A 27,432-nucleotide genomic window follows, 5' to 3' on the forward strand; every position below is an offset into this window, starting at 1 on the left:
CGCTGTTTGCTTATGGAAAATAAGGGGGAGTGACAGAAAAAGAGAGAGAGAGAGAGAGAAAGGGAGAAGGGAAGAGAGGGAGGCCCAGACCGCAGTGCAACCCAGGAACCTTGGCCCTGCCTGGTCATTAACCCCGCTGGTGGAGGCGGCAGGCTCTGGCTCCCCGGCCTGTCACTGGCATGTGAGCGGGCAGGGGCTGCGGGCGCTGCCGGCCCCTCACGGCCCCGCGGTTGGCTCTGCGTGCATTTCCTCGTCGACACACACACACACACACACACCCCCAGAGCGCGCCTCTGCCCTGACTGCAGACATGAGACTCCAGCTGTTCCTTTGGATCATGGTCGTGCTCCTGGCGAGCCTCCTCCCAGCCTACGGACAGCGGCCAGGTAGGCGATGCCTCAGCGTGATGCTTGTGCCGGGGCGGGAGCGTGGGTTCGTGCCCGCCATGGGCACCTCCGGCGTGCTCGTCTAACCGCGTCCAACACGCGGTTTGTGACCTCCGGGGCGAGTTTGGACCTGGCGCTTCATCGCTACTTCTAGCGGCAGCGGGAGAGGATGCTTCCCCTATCCCAGGAGTCTGGCAACTTCGGGGAGGCGGGTGGGGGACAGGGATAAATAGGGACCCAAGGTGGGCAACTGTTGCAGTCTTGCTACCGGGAAGCCCCGGCGGCACGAGAGGGCCACGGGCACCGGTAGCTCCGGGGAGCGCAGGGGCCGGGCCGGCCCGTCCCGGGGAGAGGCACTGCCGGCGGCCTCCCTCACGTCCCGCTTCCCTCCCTCCCTCCCTCTCTCTCTCCGCAGCCAACCTGGCCCTGCGCAGGAAGCTCCACCGGCACGGCTGCTCCCACCGGCGCTGCATGCCGCTCCACTCCAGGGTGCCCTTCCCCTGAGCCCCGGCGGAGCGTGCCCAGGTAACTCCGCGCGTGTGGGCCGGGCCCGCGGGGCCGCTCCGGACCGGGCGCAGCGCGCTGCCCGCAGTGAGCACCCGTGGCAATTCACACCTGCCTTTGGAGCAGGGCGCGAGGCGTGGCTGCACCCGGGCTCCCCTCGTTTGGTTTGGAAACGGGGCTTTGGAGCTGCGCACGGCAGGGCGGTCGCTGCCCCGGGGCTGGGGCGCGGGTCCCGCCGGCCTCTGCCGCCTTCTCCCCCTCCCGGGCCACCCCCCACCCCCGCCAAATGCCGTCGTGGGGCGGTGGGAAACAACTGAGCCCGCTAAACGGGCCGAACACTGCCCTCCGAGGCCGCTGGCAAAGCTGCGGGGCAAGGAGTGTTATCACTGTAAGGGCTGGGCAAAGCGGCACTTGCAGGGGATGCTCCGGGGCTGCAAGCGCTGACACTTCCACCGTGTTGGAATACAGGGCGAAGTCACCTCACTCTGCCCGTCAGTAACATGAAGGTAGTAGCATTCACGCACTTCAAAGGGGACTGTAACTCTTAATCATTGTCAGCAAAAGACTTTCGGCTCCTTGGATGAAAGGCTATACAAGTGCAAAACATTAATGCTTTATAGCTGATGAGGGCATATACATTCAAATACTAAGTGACTGCAGAAGCACACAGGTAGCATATGCTAATAGGGTAGGCATCAAAAGGAAACCAGACGCTCTTTGCAATTTAAGAATGAATAAAACATGCAGTCAGTAGTTTTGCATCTTTGAAACTCATTATATATTAAAATAATGTTGTAGCCCCAGGCATGACAGCATCCTAAATAAATGGTGGCAGAATCTGCACTCTGTGGAGCCAAGATGTTTTCATTTGCAAAAGGAGAAAAGGAGACTAAAGTCAAACTTTTAACAGCCCTGTACCAAGAATATTGTCAACGCACAAACTGCCTTGCTGAAAAGAGCCTACACCACTCCCAAAACAGCCATGCAAAAGGGTACCGTTCCACTCTATAGTGCTGGCCTATAAACACATGGAATGTGCATATGGGATGGTAAACTGGCAAGTTTGTGAGGTTGAAAAAAACAACATTACCATATCTCAAATTTAATCTCAGATGGGCTGCATACTGAATGGCAGAATTGAGGTGCAAGTAGAAAGAAGGACATGCCAGCAGGATGCTTTACTACTGAATGCCATGTCTCGTCACTGCTACATTTAAACAAGACACAGACTAAATGATATTCCATCACCAGTTTAAGCATAAACCTAAAAAGATAAGCAATTGGATTGATTCACTCAGCAGGCAGAGACTAAATGGACAGAGGGACAGAGGAATTTAGGCTCAGTGACTTCTTGAATCAATTCTAAATGGTTTGCTTCAGTTCCTAAGAAGAGTAAATTTAAAGCCCCTTCCTCCCATTCCGCATCCATATCTGGAGATTGTGCAGAAAGCATCTACATTTTCTGTAATGTGCTCTGAAGCCTCATATAATGAATGCATTTTGCTTGAGACTGTAGTAGCTGCATTATACATGTACACTAGAATTCCTTTCCCCACGGAATATCAAGATAAAAGGTATTTTCAATGTTATCTCCTTTTCCCTGGGGAGCTGATTTCTTGTAACAAAAGTCAATGACCAAACAAAACAGTGTACTTACTAATTCATAATACGTTTTGTAGACATTTAGCGAAAGATCCTTCTGCTTTATAAAGCTGTTTAGAACTCAGTAAACCTCGACTAGGGTGTAAGGGGAGACAGGCACCTGAACCAACTCTCTTAACTTCAGTCATTGTGGGTGCTATCCTTTATCTTAAGTAGGATTTACCACCTACATTTACATTCCCTTCCAGTTTTAGTCCAAATTCAGCAAATATTTACATGCCTGGGTAACTTGACTCACATGAGTAATCTTATTGATCTCAGTGGAGTTGTACATATGGATAAAGCTATTTGCAGATGCAAACAGGATGCACCCTTAAGTCTGAATTTCAACTAGTGGTTGGAAACTAAAATGAGCATAGCAGCCTCTCACAACATTTGAAATGAGAAGATTGAATTTGATTTTTCATCAGTTCCATATGCAAAACACGGGACAAAAAGAAAGGCAGAAAAATTTACATTAGCAGCCTTCTTGCTTTTGTCTTTTTTTTCCTCAAACTTTGTAGCTGAAATTTCCAAATTAAGAAACGTTACTCCAAATTTCATCCATGTTTCATAAATAATGTATTCTGTTTTGTATGAGAGTAATTTAGACTACTATATCTCTCATTAATATTTCTCTCCTTTTCTTCTTTTTTTCCCCCAGCAACTTCATACTGGACTTTTCAGTGTTTTAAAGGAGCAACAGTTTAACTGGTAAGAGAAGTTTGTCAAAAGTCCAGATCAACAACAGCTGACCTGACAGCCACCACAATCCCATCTTCAGCAGTCCTGTCTGTCACATTCTACTGGACCTGGACTAAAGGCCCCTGTCTCACACCCTAGGAAGTGGTGATGGTGAAAGGGTGGTGATGAGGGATGTACATGAACTTACCTCTTTGAATCATTCCCTGTAAATTATTTGGCTCTCACAATGAGTAGTGAAAGTTAAAGATCAAATCAAACATCAGGTACTTGAGCTGGATTTCCAGTGGTAGTAAGAAGGAAGGATCTGTCCAAGGACACTCTTGATGGTATATAATGTTCAGACCAAGTGAAACTGGAAGTACTGTTGAATACTCAGTTCAGGCAGCAATGTTTAGGATGGACTAGTATCAGACTACAGCATGGAATGGTAAAAGTCCATTTTTTGTTTCTATTTTTATATATTAATAATATATACATATATATGTTTTAACATCTAACATTACATCTTTATGGAATTCTTAATAATAACATAGAATGCATTACTGTAATAGTATCAAAGTCAGAACCACACTAGTGGTCCTACTGGTTTCATGTATACTAAGCATAGTAAGAGTTTACAATATAAGAAAGCAAAGAGAGTGTTATCCCTCATTCTATAGATAGAGAATTGAAGCACACAGAGATAAGAGATTAGCCAAGGGTCATGCAAAACTGATAACTCAGACTTCTCAAGCCAGGCCTTAAGGTCAAGCCCATCCTCCTGTCTAAGGAGCTGTTATTGCAAAGCCTATCATTTGTTTTCTTGAACTGGGCTGCCAAACCAGACAGTTAAAACATACTTGAAAATTCAGTACTACAGAGCTATTTGCTTAATAGTAGTTTTCCTAAAATACCCGCTACAGTATTATAAATAGAGCATAAAAATAGACCATTGAAAAGAAACCTTTGTTTGGTCAGCCCAAGTGTTGCATAGCACTCTATTCCTGTAATTTAAATGAATGGGATATTTGAACACGGCACTACAATGAATGAGTACTTCAAACAGAAAACAGGCTGTTCTTTTCAGCACTGGAGGTCAAGAATACATCTGACTTTAGTCTGAGTTTTGTTCTTAAAAATATATGCTTCACATCTGCCTTTTATATCAGCAGAAATTACATACCTACATATAAAGGAAAACGTGATAGCCCTTGCATTAGCACAACTAAAACAAACCTGAAAATAAAACATACGCAGATTTTTAAGTCATTGCACTAGACTTGAAATGTCAACATTTTTTATAAAATATATAAAGATGATCAAAGATCAGAAATGTCGTGGTTTAAATCCAGTATCACAATTTTTTTCTCGCAACATATGGTTTCTAATAAATGAAACAGCAACTGGATAGCTGAAACTTTCTAATCTGTGTCTATATGTAACCCCTTATATCTAAGAACTTGAAACCTTACTTGTAACAGGAGTTACAAATTTTTCTACATGAAAAAAAATTTAAGTATAACATCAGACACAGTCCTGGAGTTGTGTAAAACCATCATAAAAAGATGGTCAAACTTGTCTAAACCAACAAACAGTCCTGCAGATAAACCTTTGCAGTCTTGAAAAAAAAAAGCAGTTTTCCAAAGAGGAGTTCTACCACTTATATCTGTATTTTTAATTATTTATTTAACTTGGCTTTGATATGTATCCCTGGCTATCTCTGTTTAGAAGTACAGGTAAAGAGTGTGGGAAACCAAGGAAAGTGAAGAGTAGCTATTTAACAGTTATATCTTATGAATGAGTAAATGGATCTATTGTGGCACTGGATATTTTATATAACCATAATTATTCAATTAACTTCGACAAATTCATAAGAAAAACATAATGTATCTATCAGAAAGCTATATATGCATGTTCCTTCACTGAAGTAAAAATAAAGCAGCGCCCTAGGAAGCCCGTTGTCAGTCTACAAAATTATTCTAAATATCTGTTCTTCAAAGGCATGCTGATACCATAAAATCTGCTTTGAAAAAGGCATTGATTGTGAACTTTGATAGATATGTTTATCAACCAGATGATTGATTGTATATTTTGTAAAAAGATAGTATACATTTCAAATAATATCTCATTTGAAATAAACCTTGTACACTCCTCAAAGTCTGTATTCTTCAGCTGTCAAAAGCAAAGCATCTAAAGGAAATTGAGAACTTGCCTATTTTCCCTGTGGGTTCATATAGAATCAGTGTGTAAAAAATTTTTACTCAATTTCTGACACAAATAAATGACAGTTAATCATGGAAAAATTTTCCTGACATTTTCTGTCTGTCTAAAAATGCAAAATTCTGATTAAAGTCAGATTTGCATTTGACTTTGTTAAAACTGTTTTCATTTGATGTGCATAAGACTCGTGGTAGAAACAGCTTTGCATGATAACGGTGCAATCACATCTATAAACATGAAGCATTTGGACACAGTGCTACAACAGCTGAACAGACTGAGCTCTCCCTGTGCATGAACAAGTGTATGCTTAAAGGATACACAAGTACAAATTACACAAGTACAAACTGCTGTCTACTCAAAGTCAGAATTGATGTTTGCATGGATGCAATTTAACAAGACCTGACCCCAAAACAGATTAAGACTTCAAATTCTGAAAGGCAAAACGTGGGTTTCTAGAACTTTGAATTAACTCCTTGTCTTGTACATAGCTGTAACATGGCAAAAATGAAAATTTAAAGTACATTTTGTTAAGTCCTGTAACAGCAGGTCAGCAGGAAACGGAGGTAAATGGAACACTTTGGTGAGAAACAGCAGTTTATTCTGTTCCCAAAGGATAATAAACAATTCACCTCTTCCCTTTCCAGTATGGAAAAAAGGAAATTATAGGAGAATAAAGACTGGAAATATTTCCCTTACGCCACATACATATGCTATAAATATCTCAGTGTCTACACAAAGCCAGATTTTGCTAAGGGTCACATAAGATATTTATTGACATCAATCAGGAGAAACACTGCATGGCAAGTAAGTTGCAAGTGTCTATCATCAGACAAGTACAATTAGCCTACTCATCTCTCACTACTCCAGTGGCCTTTCTCTTTCTTGCTAGGGACCAGCTGCACAATATTTGTGCAAAGTGGGAAACACTCCAATGGCACAAAGAGGGCAACACGGCTTTTAGTTAGAAAGAATGCCTGAAAGCCTAACTCATTCCAAGGCTGAAGGTGCTTTTCCATGTCTCGAGTTACCTGTTCAGACTGTTTGCCCAAGTCTCTGGTCCTTGCTGCAACCTTGTTTTTTAGGTTAAGAATGACTTCCAGTAGAGCAAGCCTGCTTAACTCCATGTTAGCGTAGAACCTTAAAGCAAGAAGATCCTGTTAAAATCTTTTACAATCAGTGATTTCCCTTGTGAAGTGAAATACTGAAGTCTTTATTTAGAATATCCACCATGAGCAATTCAGAAAGATAAAACAGAAATACTGATGGAGAGTTTTCCCTCATGTAAGATGTACACTCTCAAGAGATCATCACATCTTTTCTTTCATGTGTACAGAATATACCTAGCACAGCTCAGCACTTCATCTAAAAATTATTAAAACTTCACAATATGAACATTTTTCAGGTAACCGCAAATATATTCCTTAGGTGGTATGAAATACTTTTCTCAGACCTAAAAAACATATATATTTGTTTTTTACAGAAAAAAAAAATTATTGTGGTAGCACTGAATCATAAAAAAGAGGATAAAAAACCAGAATACCTTATTTTAATTTTTATTTTAAGGTATAGTTGTAGCACATATTAGGAAACATTCCTTCATTTTCATTATCTTCTTGCTGCCCCAGCTGTAATCCAGTAGATTTTACCAAGACCTGCAAATATCGATTAATTTCAGCAGCTATAGTTACACAAAGAGCATCACTTCAGCTGTTCAGAGTCACAGGTTTGCCACACCTCACGCGAGCAGGGCTGCGTTGGTGGTTAGCAAAGCACTGATTTGCAGCAGAGCACATGCAAACCCCTGTGCTCACAAACCAGTACTTTTTTCCCACCTGAAACTTGGACCCAATGCTCCAGTGCTTACTGCGTGCACAGCACTCCATGGATTTTACGTCAAGCCGTACAGTCCAGCCCCTGAGCAGGCGCTGACCCTGCAGGGACAGACTCCCAGGCTGCAGCACTGGGGATGGATGCCACTGGCCCCCCCCAGCAGCCAACCTTGCAGCAGCAGAGGTGTCTGCTAAGCAGGATGCAGTAGAACCAGAACAATTAGGACTCAATGTTCAATTTAGCACTATGGCATATCAGACACAGCAAGGTCACAGCTAAGCTTCATCTTCCTTGCACAGCAGCGGCCATTCACCCCTTTCACTTGGCATTTCAAGTAGCTGATTGCACACAGCCTCCCTGAGCAGCTCTGCAGTCACCTTCTGTAGACCAGGGGGCTCAGCCATGGGCAAGGTGGTGGCCAGGGGGAGGCAGGTACCCAGGCCCACAGCACCCAGCAATGCCACACCATGCACTGGGGCAGGCAGCACAGGGGAACCTGGGGGCTCGGGAGCGTTCCTGCCTCCAAACAGGGCCACGGCTGGCCCTCGACTATCTGGTGCAGACAAGGGGCTTGGGGCTGCCACACACAGCAGCAGCTCCTACTTGACAGTTCTCTGTAGCTCTATCATGGCCAGAGGTTCCAGTGCTCAGGGTGAGTCGTTAAGATTATCAGCTTCTGGTTGGAGCCCATACAAATGTGAAAAGCCCCCACCGTGCCCAAAGAAAAAGCTTAAAGATACTTAGAAAACAAGAGAGAGTTGAGAGTATGATAAAGATATAAAACTGGTGCAAGGGGTGGGTGGTTGTTAAAAGTTATCATTTGTTATCACTTGCATATTTAGGAAAGGTAACATTTAAAGGGCAAAAGATGTACATGTTTGCACACAGCAAACCACACTTGCTTTCCTTTCCAGCTACCATGTTCCACAGAAGTCAACACTACTGGTTAATCCAAGGTTTACCTTGAGAAGTCAGAGAGGAGAGGAGGAAGGTTTGAGCAATGACTTCCAAACAAAGGAAACCTCTTCTGCTAAACTATGCAGCCTACTTCTCTGTGCTGAAAAGAAACACAAGTAGCAGGGGAAGTCTGAAGCATGATGCAAAAAACATTACCCAAAAAGGGGAATAAAACTAACTTAAAGCTTCAAAACAAGTGCACAGCTATCCTTGTTTGGCTAGTTTTTGCTAGTTTTAAGTGCCAACACTGCTGTGAGAACTTCAGCATAACAGAAAAATCTGCACAAATTGCCTGTTGGAACCAGACGTACATAAGCTTAGAAGTAACAGAATTCACACTCTTCCTTGGTTGCATTTATTGTGCATGAACTTCACAGTCACATTTTACCACGTTTCATAGAAATTATATAAATTGACATACACAATCACATCAAAACCCAAGTTCTAAAAACAAATAACTTTATTCCTTACATGTATGCTATAAAATTCTGGCTGCATTTTCAAAAAACAACAGTTAAGGAGAACAGTCTAATGCTGGATAGCAGCAAAACCTCCAATACTTATTGTTTTCCTTTGAATGAGACAACCCCCATATTTGTTGCACACTAGTCTAGTTACTTTTAAAGTTGTGCCCTAACACCAAAGTAGGATGAATTAATTTTCCTTTCTTATATTCAGCTACAAGACCACTCCTCTTGAGAGTCTTCTTCCCAGTTTTGATTAGTGATTACCCTATCCCCACAGAGGTATTGGCTTCTAAAATAATTCTTTGTTTACACTGGTAGACAAAATAGTACCCAGAACAAAGTGTTTCTTTCACCAGCCTTAATTCACCATAAATTAAAACCAAGAATTCTTGTTTCTTCAACTTCTAAAAGACCTTGCTGTCTTCTGCTGTTTTCCACTTCCCCACATACACCATTTCAGCTTTTGAATCAGGATGCTGACATTTTTTGAAGTTCCAAAGTAAAGAGCAAGTATGTAACAGGCATTTTTGACAGCACCTTTAAAAGCATTCAACACAACTTAGTTACTAGAACAACGGAAGTGCTTATGCTCAAGTATTTTTGCACTGTTAGTTCAGTTGGCAGAGTAGGAATCTTGTTACTAACACAAACTCCTAGTAATGGGATAGTCATCAGCCCTGAGGATCCCTCTTAAAGTTTTAAAGCCAGAACTTGGAACAATTGCTTATCATTGCATGGTTTTGTACCACAAACTTATATGTGAGATTTGCACTTTTAGGGCACCCACCACTTTTTTATAATCCTAAGTTGGATGCCAAATTTTTCCACTTTCTTGACAAAGGAGAAAAGGAGATGCATCTAGAAAACAAGTATCCGTATTGGATGACTGAAGTATACCACCTCTCTCCTTGGAAGTAAAGGGAATCAGTGACAGAACACATCTAGTCTCATCTTCAGCAATAGAAACTGCAAATACATCCCTTAGTGAGTCAGATTTTTCTAGACAACAAATTTGTACTCCAGAAATATAAAATACTTTGGTAGCCTGAAGCTTAAAGGTTACACAGCAGTATAAAATAACAGCAACAACTGGGCAAAGTTAAACCATTAAGTGAGGTCCAACTTCAACTTATGAGGAATTAAAAATCCTTGAAGCTGCAGAACTTTTTTCCAGAACTGATGATTTGAAGAGAGCCAGAGTGTCCAGTTGTAATAGGTTCATAGTGTATGCAGAGCTTATTGTTCCAGCTTAACTTCTATTTCAAAACATGAAGATGATTGAAGAAGAGTCACATCTGTATAACTCAGTCTGGATATTACATCACTTCATGTTCCCCTCCAGAGCTCCAGCAGCAGTTTTCCAAATGCTGTTAAGTTTTGATTTGCTGAGAAGTTAATGCCAACAGTCTCTTGCTGAGCAGTGCATTGTGTCGCTGAAGATACTCTATTACATCTCCTTGCTTCTCAACTATCTCTTCTAAACTGGAATTTTCCCTTGAAGTAACAAAAGTAAATACAGGTTTCAGTAAGTGACAGCAGTCTTCTAATATGTGAAATGTCAGAGCTAATTAACACATACTTAAACAGTTGTTTCCTTTAATTTCACTTTTTCTGGGATCAACTTATTTTTGAGGGAAGAGGCAATCTCCAACACCTTTAGGTTTTGCTCTATTTTGCATGAGAAGGCAGGAAGAAGAAGTTTGACTGAACTTCATGTCATGTATACACAACTGAGTTACATATTTCCTGCTAGACACTTACAGAGTGAGGACCTTACTGTTTAACAAACCAAGACGGTACATACATGCTAGAACTGTAGCAAAAGCCATGGAATCTTTCCTACACATATTAGGAAGCTTTTGAGCAGGCATAGTATTGTTGTTCAGCTGTGGGAGATCATAAGCTGTTTAAGACAAATCTCTTGATTAACCTGGAGTAGCATACATGACATGCTACTATATACAGCAATATCTGTTACATACCATGACAGCATCAGTACCAAAACATTGTGCTATTTCAGATCTACAACATCATGTACAACTACCCACCCCCTTAAAATACATCCAACTTTCAGATATTCCTCATTTTAACTCTGATAGTAACACTGCAACATTTAAGTAAAGCCCAGGTAACTGAGAAAAACAAAAGTCTGTCAAAGTACAGAATTTTGTCAAATCTAATTAGGAATTTTTAAAATACAGCAAGATGAAGTACCAATGCCTGAGTGTAGTCTACTCTTTCCTTACATATTATTTCTTCTCAGCTGACTTGGGATCTGCCCTCTCAGTGCACTTGTGAGCATCTTAGAGCTGAGAAAGTTTTCTTCAGCCTTACAGCATTTTGTGGAGGAACACTGCCTGTTTCATAGTTCTTAGAAACTGCTGAGAAGGATATTGAGTGGAAGAAAGCTTAGGTCCAATTAAAAACCTACTGTAGCTAAACTGGGAAAAGTAAAGAGCACAAGTTTTGTAAACAGAAAACTTGCAACCTTAACCAGTAATGAGCACTACCAACTTAAGGCTCCTGATCAGTAGCTCAGGTTGCAGAGGTCATGATATTCAAAAAAACATTCTTATAACAAGGTCAGCTGAAGGGCTGACAGGATTCACTTCTCAATAGATGTTAACTCTCAAGGGAAAGAGAGTCAGAGTTGTATAGAGCTAAATTAAAATAACGGTTTTGCAATCAGTTCTCACAGGAAGTTTGCACTCTTTAATCAAAAATAAGCAGAGTCTTTTCCTCAGCTGGTCATTGTTGCAGACACATTCCCTGGGCATTTGAGAATTTCTCAAGGGAGAAGATGAATGAGAAAGAAATGAGGTCCACCATGCAATCACTATGGTTTTTATATCAAAATGGAAGTCAGACACGGTATCAAAATTCAAGGCAACTCTAAATCCTTCCTGTATCCTGGACATCTACTTCCAAGTTCCATAAAAGCATGTGCATGCTGCATTTGCGACACCAGGGGAAGTCCCAAAGTATTAGTCATCTCTCATTAGTCAATCTTTCATGAAGGCAGCACATATAGAAGCAAGTCTTAGTATAGTAGAACATCTCTTATTCAATTCTTATACAGAAATCCATGTTACTTTCAATTACTAGTTTTTGTCAAGTCATACCAGACTGATTTCAGCAACTGGGAAATGTTTGAGCAGTTGGAAGGTACACAAAGAACAAACAAAAAATAAGTCTTGGTGCCCGGGACAGTTTCAGTTACTGTTGGACAGCTTTTATGCCCCACTGAGACCTTCCTTACTCCTTAAGTGCCCTCCACACCTTAAAAGTTACTTCCCAAACTCAAAATGCATTCCAAATCCATTGCTAGAATCTCATGTCCAAATGCTGGCACAGAACAGAGCTACAAAGTTTTCTTCTTTGTCTATCAACTGCCCACAATATATTTCCTTCCCTGAAAAAACTGGCTGAAGCAGCTAGGCTTCTGTAGGCCTACTTTAAGTAACAGTGTAAGACAACAGTATCTTTCCTCAAACCCCATATAAAATGAACTAAACCAGATTAAACACAGTTATTTATATTAGAGATTCACAGTCACTTACTATGGAGAAAGTACAAGACTGCTGCATCTCATCTGTGCATCTAAAATGGGGGGCTTATACATAGTTTGCTTCAGAACTGTTATTCCCACCTCTGGTTTAGCTGACAGGTTTACAATTTACATGGAAGTCTACAGGAAATCATGCAATTACACTAGTGTTACCTATATACCATAGCTGAACACAGCACAAAATGAATTCAAAATTCTTACCTGAATCCAACTTCTGAGGTAATGTGACTAGGGTAGGCATACATCTTTTCTTCTTCAATTATGTCAGGTCTTGGCTTGGCACGATTGAAGTTGCTTATTTTCACTGCAAGAAAGCTTTATAAATTAGTTGGAAAGTGAGGAAAAAAAAGAGTGCTTTCACACCAAAGTCTAGGTTATTAAAATCTGTAACAGATGATCCTAAGATTACCTTAGGATAGGAGATGGAAAGACAGTAAAGGAATCTGAAGAATGGGAAAGAGGGAAAGCAAAAGCAGAATCTATTTCTACTCATTTCTGGAATTGCTTTGATTGTAAGTCAGTGATAGTTTGGCAAGTTGATTGATTCATTGGTTTGCTTCTTTTACTCCCCTCAGTCCTGCTGCTTAGAAGACCTGAATGGGGAACCTTGAACATGCTGCTTAACATCTGCAAAGTTTAATCTGCCACTTAAGACAGGGTGAAACCTTAGCTGCCTTTTAGAGGGTACCAAGATTCAGTCTCCAAATTCAGGCCATAAATTCAGCAACATGCCATAAAAAAATTTGTAAGAAGTGGTGTACTGGTAGCTGGTTCAGAACTCCTAGTTTAAGCTCTTCAAAAAATACTAGTTTAACTAAACTAGCTGCAATGAAGCAGCAGCTTGTTTGCCTGCTCAGACTAGGGCAGACTTGCTACAGAAAGCCATTGTGAACCTAGCAGTCTTGGCTATCTAACCCAGAAGTCATTCCTGGGCACCTGTGAATAAAGTTTAAGACTAAATTTAACAGATGTAGAATGGGGATGGGTGGGAAAAGTTGTAGGCACCCTCTGCATTATTTCAAAAAGGAAGCTGAAAATATTTAAAGTCATTCAATGTCAGATCCTGATTCAGAGAAAATATCAAAATATCCAGAGTATGCATTCAGAACTCTGCAGTTAGGGCTGCTTGTGAAACAATACATCTAATGCCATGAAAAACATTACAGTCCAGCTCTGTGAGAAATCCACACTACTGCAGCAGAGGAGTGTCCTTACAAGTCAGTACTATGATGGGGTTTATTACAGGCCACCCTGCTAAAACAATGCTAAGACCCTCCAGAGGTTAACTGCAAGTTAGGCTCAAAGGTTAGTTATTTCTATTATGGTATTTCTCTACAAATAAAACCACAAAGGAATGGATGTGGAATTCTCAACATGTGTTGTTTGTGGGAATGTTGGTCTTTTATTCAAGTGATATTAGAAGTATGTGAGAAAGTAATTAAATCCATATATTTAGTAAGTCTTTTAAAGCTTTACTCCCCTATCCTAGCAGTAAAAAACTTAGAATAGTAAGCTGACATTTAGAGCTGCCTGTATCATACTTCATTCCATGCACTTTTACCTCACTTGAACGATTTATAGATGCCAAGTCTATTATAGGTCAATCACAGCAATTCCTTGTAGATTTCTGAATCTCTGCCTCTGCATCCTACAGCTATATACACACACTCCTGCATGGAGATAATCTTAAGGAAGACAGTAGTCCTTCACAGGACATTGACTACCATACAATTCATAAACAGCTCCAACAAGCAAGAGGAAATACCTAGAATTACAATCAGGTAGTCCTAGATTTGTGGGACAGAATTATTTAATGGAAAGTAAGTCAGGTACATGAACCTTCTACAGATAAGCATTTATGTCTCATTCTAATAGTTAAATAATTATTTCACTGTGCAGAAACAATGTGTGAACTGATGCTGCCTTCTCTCCAAAATTTAGGAGTAACATGCCAATACAAAAAAAGGGTGGGTTAGTAGTTTTTAGTGTAAATTTACCTTAGTCTCCCCATTGTTGCTCAGCTGATACTATCTTAGCAGTATCTGCTAAATGCTTGCCTTGAAGAGGGGAACTCTAAACCTCAGCAGAGAGCTACCCTTAAAACTATCCCATTAAAGAAGCTTCATGCTTCCATCCAGTCACATAGTCTGCTCTGAGAGAAAAAAACCCATCTGAATGTCATTATTATTACAGATCATCAGGGTATTTTCAAATTGGCCAAACATATTTGCTTTGCCTCAGTACAGACTTAATTTGGTATTAAAATGTTGAAAAACTTTAAAACCCACCACTACAGACAAGACAGACCTGCAAGGAGTCTCCCAGCCTACCTCAACAAGCATTGGGATGGAAAACAAGAAAATAAATTACACTACCCACTGGAAAAAGCAGCCTAGGGTGACTGGAGGTCTTCCTCATCTTGCAGCAGGTGTAAAGTCACATGAAAATTAACCCTAATTTTGTACACCAAGCTTTAGAGAATGAATTTTACATTGATTTGCTGCTGCTCAGGAGATAAGGTAGCTGTTGCTAAAAAGACACTGCCTTACTCCTTCCTAGCAATGCAACTCTTCCCTTTAGTTTCAGGATTCACTGGACCCTTCTTCAAGCCTCTTTTAGCTGGAAAGCACAACACTGCACCCCACAACTTCCCTGTATACACTGGTTAATGAATTTGAAGGTCACAGGAATTGGCACAGTACAAGTCAGGAAACAATATGCTTTTGGTGACAAATAAGCAGAAAAATAGTTTGAGAGTTCTTACAGAAGTACAGGCTCAGATCTTACTACTATGAAGGTCATCTTTCTTGCACTTATCGTTTTTGGTCAAGGTAAGAGACACACAATATAGTTCTTTGAGCTCCAGCAGGCCTCAGGGCTAGAAATAGCATTTCTCTGGAATTCCTGACATTCTATTAAAGTTTTACAATTTATCTCTTATTTCCCAAGTTTCCCAGGAAAGTAAGTATGCGTATGCAAAGAAGGGATGATCTCCAGCATTCTTAGAATAGTTTTCTAGGACTGCCATGATTGCATTCCCTCATCACTGCCTTTATTCTTCCAGAGGACAGTCAGTCTACTTGAGCCATGCAGGGCCATTCAGGGGAAAGCCTGACAAGCCTGCAGTATTCAGGCTTATGCACACTTGTAAGACAAGGACATAGTTTAGGGCTGGGACCTTATTTTTTGGTGCATTTTTCATGCTGTTGCAGAAGAGTCAAGAATAGATTTTATTTCCTAGATGAACAAACTACTTGGCAGTATTTCTCTGTGTGCCATTGCATTACTATGAACATACCAAAGTTTTCTTTTAAGCATTTATTTATCAACATTTTAGACAGTTTTGAAAAGTTTAAAGGCAAGTGTTTTATCAAGTCTTCTTAAGTTACACCAAACCTAAAGCAGACAACCTTACAAACCAACAGTGATTGCACAAAGCAAAGCCTCACAGTTTTATAAAGCAGTATCTTGTTTTGATACAATCACAGCTTCCAGAACCTATGCCTCATTTAAATATTAGAAGAAATCTTCCATTCTAGTGTCAAAGAGAAACCAAAGCCTTTGGGGTGGGACCAGGGAAAGAGGACGAGGCTGGATAAGGCACAATCACACAATCAGGTATGCAAACCCCACATGTAAATCCCAGAAGCAGTTCTGACTAAGCCAGCCAGCTCTTACTGCTTCACAGCTTGTGGTGCATGCATTTGAGAAACACTGATAAACGGACAAACCTGTTCACAGCATACTTTTGGAAACAATTAGGCATTTATTGCCACTTCTCTGGATTAACAGCTTTGAGATAACATGGAGCTTTCATTTAGCAGCCCTTGGAACCAAATCAAGCTTGACAACCTTTCTCAATTTGTTTTGGATTTGCCTTAGTTCTCTTTCTACAAGCACAGAATCATTCTGTATTTATAATGGCAGTTAAATACCTTGGGGCACCCCAAGTGAACTACAGTGAGGGCAAACAAAACAGTTGAGTACCAGCTATAATGAATCTCACACAAGAAGGCAAAGCTTGCCTCTCTCACCTGTGTAAATCACTAAGCAGGTCAGGGAACTAATCATCTCCAGGCTCAGGACTCCCAGGATAAGATACAGGTACACCTTACTGTGATCAGGAAAGGAATGCTGCACTGACAGAATCAAGAGCAGGGCTGTATTACCTAGAAAACAAATGTTATATTTTATAGACTTACTAATCTTATTAACTATTGAAAATAAATTAATACTTTCTCATCCCCAGTATCTGCATTATGCTGCAACATTTCAGTAATGCTTTTCCATTTCATACCATACTTGCCCCTACAGCTAATTTCCTTAACATGCAAGTTTATATGTGCTGGTAGCAAAATAAAGTTTAAATTCAGCATATGACTGTAATGGTAGACAGTGATAAGTTTTCTTATAGATTCTTCTGACTTAAAAAACAAGAGTCGAAGAAACACACTAGAAATACCTAAAACAGGTACAGGGGTTTAAACAGTTTCTGGCTTTGCTGATGACATCCATCTTACCCATTCCTTCAATTCCTAAGAGAACACATCAGTCAGCTGAAAATGAGGGAGTATTTTCCTTCAAGTAGTGGATTTAAAATATATTTAAATTAGGCTAAAAGAGCAAAAAAACCTAAACACCTTCCTTTCAAAGCCTATTTGTATAGGCTTCCACTTGCCCAGCTATTATCTTAATACTTGAACGTTACTGAAAGTTTAATGGGAATGAGTACAATTAATCAAGGAGAAAAAATACTGAGTTACAGACCTAAAAAGCATTTTTAATTCTTTATACACTCTCTTTTCTGACGCTGAGTGTGAAATGTTCTCTTCCTTCCTGTAAAAATGTTATAACCAGTGTCTGGGTAAAGTACTAAATTTATAAAGACTATTCATATAGCTAGAGAACTGTGCAGTTCTCTTTCCTTCAGTGTCAGTCAAGTGAAAGAAGTGGTATCAGCAGTCATTACCATGGCAGGAAGCTTGCAGTAATGGAAGAACTACCTTCAGAACAAGAGATGATCAAAATCCTACAGCACACACCTGATTGCACCTGAACATTCAGAAATGTCCAGAGTTTGTCTAGCAGGGGAGAACTGGGCTCCAAGACTGAAAGCAGGTCTAAGTATTGCAGATTACACTGCAACACGAAGAAATAGTCCTTCTACATCCTTAAGCCTCCTGTAGCTTGCTTTTGTCACTGCATTCCAAACACTTCTACATCTTCAGAGCTCTATCTAGTGGCCAGAGCCTGAAGTGTTGTGCATTTATCAAGCTGACTAGCGCTTTTAGGGACTCTGTGGAAAAAAAGGTAGGTTTTTATATAGAACAGGACCAATTCACTCATTAATTCTGGTGAAAAAAAATCTACTCCAGGATTATAAGAGGCAAAATACTGTAAAAGCCATCACTCTGCCCTTTTCCACTGCTATTTGTGGGAAAAATCCCCTTAAGTTAGATGGATTTCATATTTGGAAGTGATTTGTAGAAAAGTTTCACCAGTTAGTTTCACCAACACTTTACAGCTAAACTTGCCAGTGATGCAACTTAAAAATATAGAGTTAAATCACTCCCATATGCCACCTTTTGTCCATACAAAGTTGAAAAAGCCAATCAGAAATAGAGCAGAATGTTACACAGAGCCCAATGAAGACCAGAAAACCTGCTGTTTTCACTGAATTCAGTTAAGCAACAGGCAATTCATCTGTTTCTATGTGAATTGCTGAGCTTGAAAGAGAAGAGCAGCACACTTCCTGGAAGGACTAGCAGTCTTACCACATATTCACCCAAAAAATGAATATGCAATCAAGATCACTAGCAGTCGAACACAGACCTTGCTGACTGAATATTTTATGGCTGAAGACTAAATGCTAATGACTAAATGTTTTACTCAACCTTAGACGCATGAGCATTTTTGCACTACAAACAGTTCCTTACAACCTGTATCTGGCAGACAGGAAAGATCACTCCAGAGGTTCATCTGACTAAAATACAATTTGCTCATAGGCAGGTTTTCAGAAGTTCATAATATATAATACAAATTACATATAAACTGTTCCGTCTTCTATTGTGTCACAGTTTAAAACTTTATAAAGAAAGAAAACCAAGTTCACCTAACCTGTGGCGTGTATCAGCAGTGGAAGCCTTTTTAGATGCCTTGTTGATCGGTATATGGAGAAGTAACCTCTTCTTCTGACTCTGCTGTGGTGGTGCTGGACATACCGTTCGAAAAAGATATGCAGAACCCACAGAACTACTTTTGCAATTATTATGACAGTCTGCACTTTAAGTGGGTGAGTGTAGTTTCCAGGGCACTTATCTTGGTTTGGATTGGGGTAAGAACAAAACATAGCCGCTAAAAATGCTAGAACAACAAAAGCAACCTGGAAGAGAAAGGAAGAAAGAAAAATCTTTCAAGTCAACTAGCTCTATATATGAAAAAAACCTGTAACACAAAACCAGGATCATGTAGTTTATTCATTATGCATTACTTTCTGAATTGATTTTATTACCGTTGAGGTAACATATAAAACATTAGACACTTGCTACAACCACGACATGCCACTCTGGGAACATACAGATGACTGAAATTGCTAAGTAGTAAGACTGACTTCCAGGAGGGACAACCAGTCTCCAGCAGAACAGACCTGGTAATTGTCACCCTTCCCAGAATTTCTACTAAGTCAATTTCACTGTTCCTCAACTCTTCATAGTGAATTTATTTCATTTCTGGACCCTCCTTACTATGCTTTTTTTACTTCAAGGAGAACTTGATACATGCTCCTATAAAAGAAAATCACATCTTTTTAGACTCATTCAATTACACTTAATGCTGCTCTGTGGGACAGGCTCTTATCTTATTGGTACAGTCTATGTTTCCTTAAATTGACATTTCCTAAGTGAAAATCCACCCTTTACTACAGCCATTGAAGATAGTCTCCAGGTTGACATTAGAAAAGTGAATCATCATAGTAACTTAAAGTGAATTATTAACCCTGAGTAGGCCTCTTTGCCAACTGGTAATAATTCTTTAGTGCATTTACTATCAGATTTTTCCATTTTACCTTTTTACTTGTGTCAGAATGACCAGATAGATTGTCAGTCAGACTGCATTTATAGTCAGATTGTATGTATACTTATCCTTTCAGACTATTGCCATTATACCATAACTTCTCCTGTGTTCTAGACTCCTCTCCAAGTTTTCGGCATCAGCAATCTTTCGGCCAATTAGGAGGCAAAGTTGTGGATGCATATTACCTGTGGTACATGTATATTACCTGTGGTACATGTATACACACAGGGCTTTCTTAATACTTATAGAGTTTTGCCACAGAAAATATTTCCTCTACTGCGTTCATTTAGTGAGCAAGAATAATATTATACTTTCTCATCCTGGTTCATTCTACAGAACAGGAATATTTTTAGAACAGAATTGTAAAGAAAAACAACTCCCACCAATACAGAAGTAAATTGAGAGCTTCTATAGACAAAACAACAACAAAAAAAATCTATTTGCCTCAAGTCTGCAAATGTCTAATAGTTCTAATACACTTAGTTTAAAAAAAGGTGTCAGATGTTCTGCATGTCATAACTAACAGAAACAGCACATCAGAACTGAAGATGGAGGAAAGCACCCAATTTTCATCTGTTCCCTTTGTTTCCATATGTAGTTCTACGAATATTTAAGATCCCACCACCCCCTTTCCACCCTCTTGAACTTATATTTCCTATTTTTGTACTTCGTCAAGCAACATTCTTCACAAAAATTAACTTTTCAGAATGACTTAATTACTCTTGAGACAAACTGCCCTTAGCTTGCTCTGGTTGTGACCAGAGTTAGGCAACTGGGGAGGAAGCAAAAAAGGGGAATCATTTTCACACAATCGTCAATACCTAAAAGAGACATTACAGAGGACAGATAGGATAGAAGGTGGAAGGAAAAAAACCCAAACCAAAATAGGAGTGTACTCCACATTACCCATAAGACCATATTATCCTGAGATAGTTTAAGTAGCTAGATTAAGTAGTTAAATAAGAGGAAGGTTTATAATTTGTTTAATCTATTATTTTAGCACCTTCTTTTCTTACAAAGCTAAGAATAACTCAGCTATTTCATTTGATCTGTTTACTGTTTGGTTTGCCATTTTGCAATAGTGACACATTTAGTTCTACTCCTTCCAGGAGTTAGGAATGCATTTCAGTACAGAAAATAGCTATATTAAACTGATGCAAGCAGGAATGACCTAGCACTGCATCTCGACTAAACTACCACAATAGTGTATACAAGAGGAAACAGGAAGCTGGCATTTAGAGTGGTATTTATTAAACATATTTTGCTTGCATTGTTGGGCAGTTCAATAACAGGTGTTTCACCCCTCACATATTTTTACATACAAAAGTTATTCTTACAAAGAGTAGTATTTAAGTTCAATTTTGTGTATGCGTACACACACAGAGGATTAAGGAAAGACAGGATTAATATAAAGAAATTATTTCTAGTCTGTACACTTCACATTGCTCTCCAGCCTCCTGATGGGAGGCCTTCAGAAAAGCAAGGCTTGGCAAAAGGAAAGGCACTCAAAAATCCAGTCCCACCACCCTCCAGCATATCCTACCCATACTTTCCAGATTTGTATGTAACTAGGCAGCTGCACCACAGCAGCTATTTTGCTACCTAGCTCCATTTCTTGGCACCAGAAGATGAAGAAAAAATACTCCAAGTTACATACAAATTACTTTAGAGATGCATTACAGCTCTACTGCATAATACTGTGATGGCTTAACTTCTCCAGGACATTTACCCCTCTGGCAGGCTGTGCATCAGAAGTCAGTCTGGCCTCTCTCCACATTCCACAAGATTAATGCATGTTTGCAGAAGCATAGGGGATAGAAATCTAATAAGCTTGTTTTCCCTATCCATCTTTTCAGTGAGAGAGACAGTGCCACTCCAGGTAGCAATTATAATGCTATTTTGCCAACAGAAAAGGATACTTCTCCATTTTGCTCCAAGGACCAACTAGTCACTGAAGCAGGTTCAGCAATAGCAATGAGACAACCTGTGAAAAAGTGTGTTGACAGATGCCACAGAAGTTTTCCCATCTAACCTACCCACGCTTCTCTCCATTTGCAGGAGCGAGGAAAAGGTGGGGGGAAGAACAGGCAGCAGTTTCCTAGGATCTGGGTGACAGATATTTGGCTGCATTAGCTATGGTAGTAGATAGTAAAGCCCCAAGGCTTGGCAGAAAAATATTCACTGCTGTATTACCAATAGCAGACTTCAAGTGACTTCTATAATGGGATGGCACAGAGTTCTTCTGGTAGGGGAAGGGAATAAAGCTGGATACATGGTTTCCACTGGGCATTTTGGTAGTCTATTCAGCAGAACAGCAAAAGTCTTTCTTAAGTCTACTTGACAGCCAGAGAAGCATTTCTTGATACTACTACAAGGCCCGCAAAACATCTACTCCTAAAATTAGAAGGCTAAAGCACATTGAACAGCTTTATGCAGCTGCCCAAAGAAAGACCTTAGAGGCTGGTACATGGTTCTGGCAGAGAGCATGTTTTCAAGAGCACTGGGCACACTATTTTTTGTTTGAGATCAAATGAAGCTCTAAAATAGCTCGTGTCACTGGTACTACAGAATCATAGAATCTAGGCTGGAAAAGACCCTTTAAGATCACCAAGTCCACCATTTACTTAACACTACCAAGTCCACTGCTAACCCATGCACCTAAAAGGCATGAAAGTGCTATTTCAGTCAGATCTTAGGCTCGGAGCTCTTCAGCCTTCCTTCTTCGTACCTGGTTGCCACACACTCACAAGCAACGAGGAGCCTCTTCAGCTTATCAAGGACAAACTCATTACTAGGCAGGACTCTCTCTGCTTCTGTCTATCAACCCCCACAAATGCCTAGATACTGTTCAGTATTTGTGCTTTTTTGCTCTTAACCTCCAGAAGTGAGAACAGGAAGTTACATTTGGATTAATTTCTCTCTCCATCCACTACCATGCAACACCCCCTAAGCAAGTCCAGCTTTACTTTTTTAGTTGCCTTCTCTCTGAAATTACGTTTGCTCCCAGAAGGCATGGCATCAAAACTATCAGCCCTCTACAACCAGTATAGCACTTCTACAGCAGTAATATTATTTTTTAAGTAAATTTCCAACAGCATAGAAGAACTACTATTTAAAATGCTCTTCTTCCTAACAAGATGTGTCACAACCAGAATGAGAAGGCAGCAAGTATCTGATAACACCTACACTATCAAAATGTATTGGCAAAGGGGACCTCACTGGTTTGGAAGAACAGTGTATGCAATTCCCTGTCATATAATCAGAATTCTGTCACAGGAACAGTAAGGACTCAGAAGAGAGATAGCAAGTTTTCTTAGGGAAATCATGCTTCTTAAACTTACATGTATTAGCAACAGGAAATTGGCAAGAAGAACTACTGGGATAGCATGAAATTTTGGCCTCAGCTGGGAATGCAATGTATGAGACGAAATAAGTGGTGCATCCAGTAGAGGATCATCTTCCAAACTCTGTGTTATTTCCAAGGAACCCTAGAACAGAAGGAGAGAGCAAACAATAGCAACAGGTAAGCTCTAAAAGTAAAGTACAAAGGTCTAGGAATTTTCTGTTAGCAAATCAAGCCCTGAGGGGGGGAAAAAAACCCACTGGGTTAATATCTTGAGACAAGCTCTTAAACTCTAGGTAAACTCTCACCATACCTTTATGTGAGAACTCAGTCCCTTAGGAATCCAATACTAATCTACTTCCTAGTATCACACTGAGTCTTCAGGAACTTTAGCCCTTAAAATGTATTACAAATATCTGAGCTTCAGCCCTGAGAGATGTCAGAAGCATTAGTATATTTACGGGAAAAAGTAGAAAAAGTGACAAAATCTCTCTCACACACTTTATACAGGTACTGCAAAACTCTTTGTTGTTCTCACTTCTGTCCAACTACAGTTGGAGGCAACAACAAAGTTGCATTGTAACAGTTCTGAGGGATTCAGCCTCTGATACTACTGACATGTCAAAACACCAAAACTGGAACTGAACTTGGGCAAGAAAGAAGCAGCAGTACACAGAGGGAAGAAGATGCTACCAAGTGCTGAGCAAGACATTCTCTGCCTACACTAGAGAGAATGCAGCCCACTCTTGTCATGTTGGAGCCAAGTATTAGGTCTTTGACTTCACATTCAGCTCAAATGTAGTATATTTTACTAAGCAGAAGGTAAAACTAATTATGAGTGGAGGGAAAAACCTTGGACAAGGAACTTGCCCCACAGCTGTGCATCTCTGCTCCTTTCAGGCCAGGACAAGGTCATTCAATACATATTAAGTGAAATGTACACAGGCACCAGGATGGCCAAAATTGCTACAGTTTCTCTCTTAGCGTCTTGTTACACGTCCCTTGCCTCAGAAGATAAAGTAACTGAAGAGTTCCACTCAAGTTTTGACAGCTCTTCTCAGTGATACCAACCACAGCCCAGAACAACAAGGGCAGACCCCACCCCACTCCAGACTTCTGACTATTCAGACATGCCAGGGGCTGTCGGGGTCCCTCCCCTGCCGTGTATCCCTGGCAGAGGGGCCCTGAGGGCACAGGCACGGGGTTTCCCTGCCCCTGCTCAGCCTCGTTCCCATGGGTTGGTTTGTGTTCCCTGCGCGGGCAGAAGGACCCTCGGGTGCCGTGACTGGAACAGTTCCTGGGCAGAGCCCCGGCCATGCGGCTGGAGAAATAAACATCTCTGAAACAGCTAGCAAGAATCTGTCCATAGATATTTCTTTTCCACGGGCCTCCTGGTTTGATATATGCGTGTTACAGTATCTGCGCTGTAACAAGGGGCCTCTGGGCCATTTCCTGTTTTATGAACTGAGGACTTCTCTTTGCCATGAGAGAAGGCAGCATAAGACTCAAGACAAGTGAGGCACACCATCCTTCTAGACACTAGCACAGAAAGAGAGGGATTAGACCTAGGTTTATACTTCATGTCAATGAGGACAATGTAGACTGTCTCCCCCAGTGTTATTTCACCTGCAGACAACTGTCTACAGTGAAGGAAGTAGTCATCAAGGGTTATTTCAGTCAACAACCAGTTTTATTTTAGAACTGTGAATACTACACACCTGCCCTATCACAGAGGAGTGTGAACAGACCACCCTCAGCTATTTGATACCTTTTAATTAGCCCAGTTTTTGACTGTAAATGACCCTTACTGAAATACCTGCCTGGTAAGATGACCTTTTACTGCACACCTAAATGTTTAGAATTGGCACTCCTCCTATGTCACTGATACAAAATCCAGAAGCAAGAGAGCAAAGATAACCTCTCTCCCTCATTTGCCTGTTTTCACAGGCCAGGTACAATCTTAAGCTCTGAAAGCAAGGACCAACACTCCAGCAGCCAAGGCATCTTGCCTTATTCTTTAGATTACACATCAGTAAAAAATTCATTACTATGAGGGTGGAGAGACACTGGAACAGGCTCTCTGGTGAAGCTATGGATGTCACATTTCTGGAAGTGTTTAAGGCCAGGCTGGATGGGGTTTTGATCAACCTCGTCTAGTGGAAGGTGCTCCTGCCCATGGCAGGGGGGTTGGAAATAGATATTTAAAGAACCTTCAACCCAAACCATTTTACGATCACAGAATCAATAGCAGGGTTAACAGCTCACATCTCCCACAAACACAGCGATTCTCCCTAGGACAATATCCTTTGTCTCATGGGAACAAATGATTCACCATTTCTGCAATACATGAGAGATCAGGGCACTCCTTCACAGACACAGCTTTATCAGAGCTTTGACCATGCTACTTTCTCTACAAGACTGGCTACAATCCATCTTTGCATCCTAAAATACAGCCAATATTAGGAAGAACCAGATAACATAATCTCTTCAAATAGGTATTATTATAGACAAAATGGAGAGGTGGGGAATTAAAGCATGGGATATGATGATCCCATGCAGACATTAAAACAATTTAGTAAATATGCTAACTAGAGGAAACACAGGTTTCATTTCATTAAGCTGAGCTGAAACCACAGCTATCAAAAGCCAAAACGCCTTAAACACGAACTTGTTTGGCACTGCTGCTCAGGACAAGGTTAAAGCTTCAGCCACTTGGCTCCCTGATCCACTTCCTGCATGTGACAACTTCCACAGCAGCCCAGCACCAGGAGAAGGAGGAGGGCAGGCAGGAACAAGCCACAGCCAGCAAGCCTTGCCCACACAGGCTTCCAGCTGGGGCGGGGAGAAACATCCAAACAAACACAAAAACGCCGTGGTCATGCCAGCGAACAGCACCTAATCCAGAGATGGCACTGACAGGACCCGCCTATGGAAAAATAAACCAGAAAACCTGAAGGAGACACACGAGCAGCCTTGATTAGAGACTAAAAAAAAAAAAAAAATCAATCCCAGGCCCAAATGCCTCGGGGTTATTCCAAACCCGGCTGGGGAAGGGCAGCGCGGAGAGCGAGGGGCCGCGGCGGCCTCCTCACTTCCGAAAGGGCCACTGGGGAGGCGCCTGGGCCGGCGGCTCCCCCCGGAAGAAACAGATAAAGCCTCGGGCGCCCGGGACGTAAAACACCCAGGAGGAGGCGGAAGGAAGAGACGGCAAGGAACACGAGGCGCTCCCCCGGCGGCGCCCACCCTCAGCGGCAGCCCGGCCGCTCACCCGGGCGGGGCCCCCGCGGCCGCGGCCCCGCTCCCGCCCGCCGCGCTCACGTTGTCCAGGTTCTGCCGCCGCCTCTCCGCCGTCAGCGCCATCACCGCCTCCCACCTCGGCCGCCCGAGCGGCGTTTAATGGGCGCTCCCGGCGCGGCCCTGACGGCGGCTGGCCACGGGCAGCGCCCCCACCCCGCCCCGCCAGCAGCGCCCCGGCCGCCATTGGGCCCGCGCCGCGCCAGCACCGCCCCGGGGCGCGGCCCTGCCGGCGGAGGGGCCTCAGCCTCCGCCTCCGCCTCAGCCCCCGCCCCCGGCCCGCCGCCCGGGCACAGCTCCGTGCCCCCAGCCCGCCCTCGGGTGCTGCGCTGTCCCGTGGCCATGCTCGGTGCTGCTCTCTCGGCAGCCCGCGACTGAATTCAAAACGAGGACCACTTACAGCAGGCTCCGGGCTGGTGTCCTTGCGGGGCCGTGTCTCGGGAGGCAGCGCTGGGAGGCGAAAGTACCCCAGCAGCAGATGGTTAGCCAAAGTGTGGGGGTAAAGGCAGCGTAGTGTTGCTGTCAGCTTGCAGTGCAGAGTATTTTCCCATCCCCAATTGGTCTTGCAGGGACTTCTTGAAGAAAGGATGGAGTCTATGCAGCTAGTTACTGTTTCCAGTGGACCGGGTTGCCCCTTCAAATCACGAAAAGTTCTAGCATGCATTAGGCACTTCGTAAGTTTTCTAAGATATTTCTGGCCCAGTTGTATATTTTGTGAAGAAACACGTTTTCTTTAAAATGTGTCATTGCTAATTTAATTTTTTAACCCTTTGTGATCACACTGAGACAGAGTGTGGCCACTCACAGTGTCCAGACTACTCACTTTATGGATCTCTCTATCTTACTGACATTGACAGCCGTGTGTATTCTGGATACTCCTCAACCACTTAGTTGTGCTTAGTTATTCTTGGGCAATCTTTGTTAGCCTCTGATATTTTTCAGCTATAACCTTTCTGAAAGGGGAAGGATCAGAATGACACAGTGCTCAAGCATGTGCAAAGTATGGATTTCCAAAGCATCATATTTATTACCTGTTGTGTGCTCTGTTCATCTGCTGATGTTTCTTAACCTTCTGTTTGTTCTATATGAACATCCCTTAACCTTCAGCTAATGCTAGTGAGGACTCTGAAGAGGATCAAAGCTGTAACTGGGGTCTGAAAGACAAGCAAGATGGTATCCTCTCCAGGTTGTAATTGTTCTATGTGTATTATTTAGGAGAAGCCAGGACTGTCACCCTGAACAGCTGCAGTGACTCTACCACTCTTGAAAACATGTCGAAGTGCCAAGGGGTGAAAACTGCTCTTGAGGTATGAGCTGCTTCAAAGAAGTTCCAAGTTTTTTATCTTAGTTTCTGTGACTTTTCTTGGCTATCTTTTTCTAGAAAAAATACTCAACTGAAACCTCCCATCCAGAACATTTACATTCATCACTTGCATTCATTTGTTCTTGTTTTATACAGATAAGCAC

General features: G+C 41.8%; 2 protein-coding genes across 2 annotated transcripts; one reads left to right on the plus strand and one right to left on the minus strand.

The window, feature by feature from the left end:
* Nucleotides 1–310: 310 nt before the first annotated feature.
* On the plus strand, nucleotides 311–890 carry APELA (apelin receptor early endogenous ligand; the record flags this gene model as incomplete). The annotated part of the gene is made up of 2 exons (XM_082281531.1): nucleotides 311–386; nucleotides 802–890. The coding sequence occupies 2 exons, from the start codon at nucleotides 311–313 to the stop codon at nucleotides 888–890; spliced, it is 165 nt and encodes a 54-aa protein (XP_082137657.1).
* A 7,671-nt stretch (nucleotides 891–8,561) lies between these two features.
* On the minus strand, nucleotides 8,562–26,110 carry TMEM192 (transmembrane protein 192). The gene is made up of 6 exons (XM_082281249.1): nucleotides 25,990–26,110; nucleotides 22,670–22,816; nucleotides 18,375–18,639; nucleotides 16,292–16,426; nucleotides 12,459–12,561; nucleotides 8,562–10,183 (listed from the first exon to the last, which is right to left on the minus strand). The coding sequence occupies exons 1-6, from the start codon at nucleotides 26,029–26,031 to the stop codon at nucleotides 10,060–10,062; spliced, it is 816 nt and encodes a 271-aa protein (XP_082137375.1). The 5' UTR covers nucleotides 26,032–26,110; the 3' UTR covers nucleotides 8,562–10,059.
* Between the last annotated feature and the right edge of the window lie 1,322 nt (nucleotides 26,111–27,432).

Source organism: Coloeus monedula, assembly GCF_965178545.1.
Source record: "Coloeus monedula genome assembly, chromosome: 5".
Taxonomy (NCBI): Eukaryota; Metazoa; Chordata; class Aves; order Passeriformes; family Corvidae; genus Coloeus; species Coloeus monedula.

Bases quoted from the DNA above. Each gene is read 5' to 3' on its own strand.
- TMEM192 (XM_082281249.1), bottom strand. From the start codon at position 26,031: ATGGCGCTGACGGCGGAGAGGCGGCGGCAGAACCTGGACAAC. The intron at 18,640-22,669 runs GTAAGTTTAAGA...TTTCTCTTCCAG, and splicing joins ATTTCCTGTTGCTAATACAT to GTTGCTTTTGTTGTTCTAGC. The intron at 12,562-16,291 runs GTGAGAGAGGCA...GCTTTCTTGCAG, and splicing joins CTGCTTAGTGATTTACACAG to TGAAAATAAGCAACTTCAAT.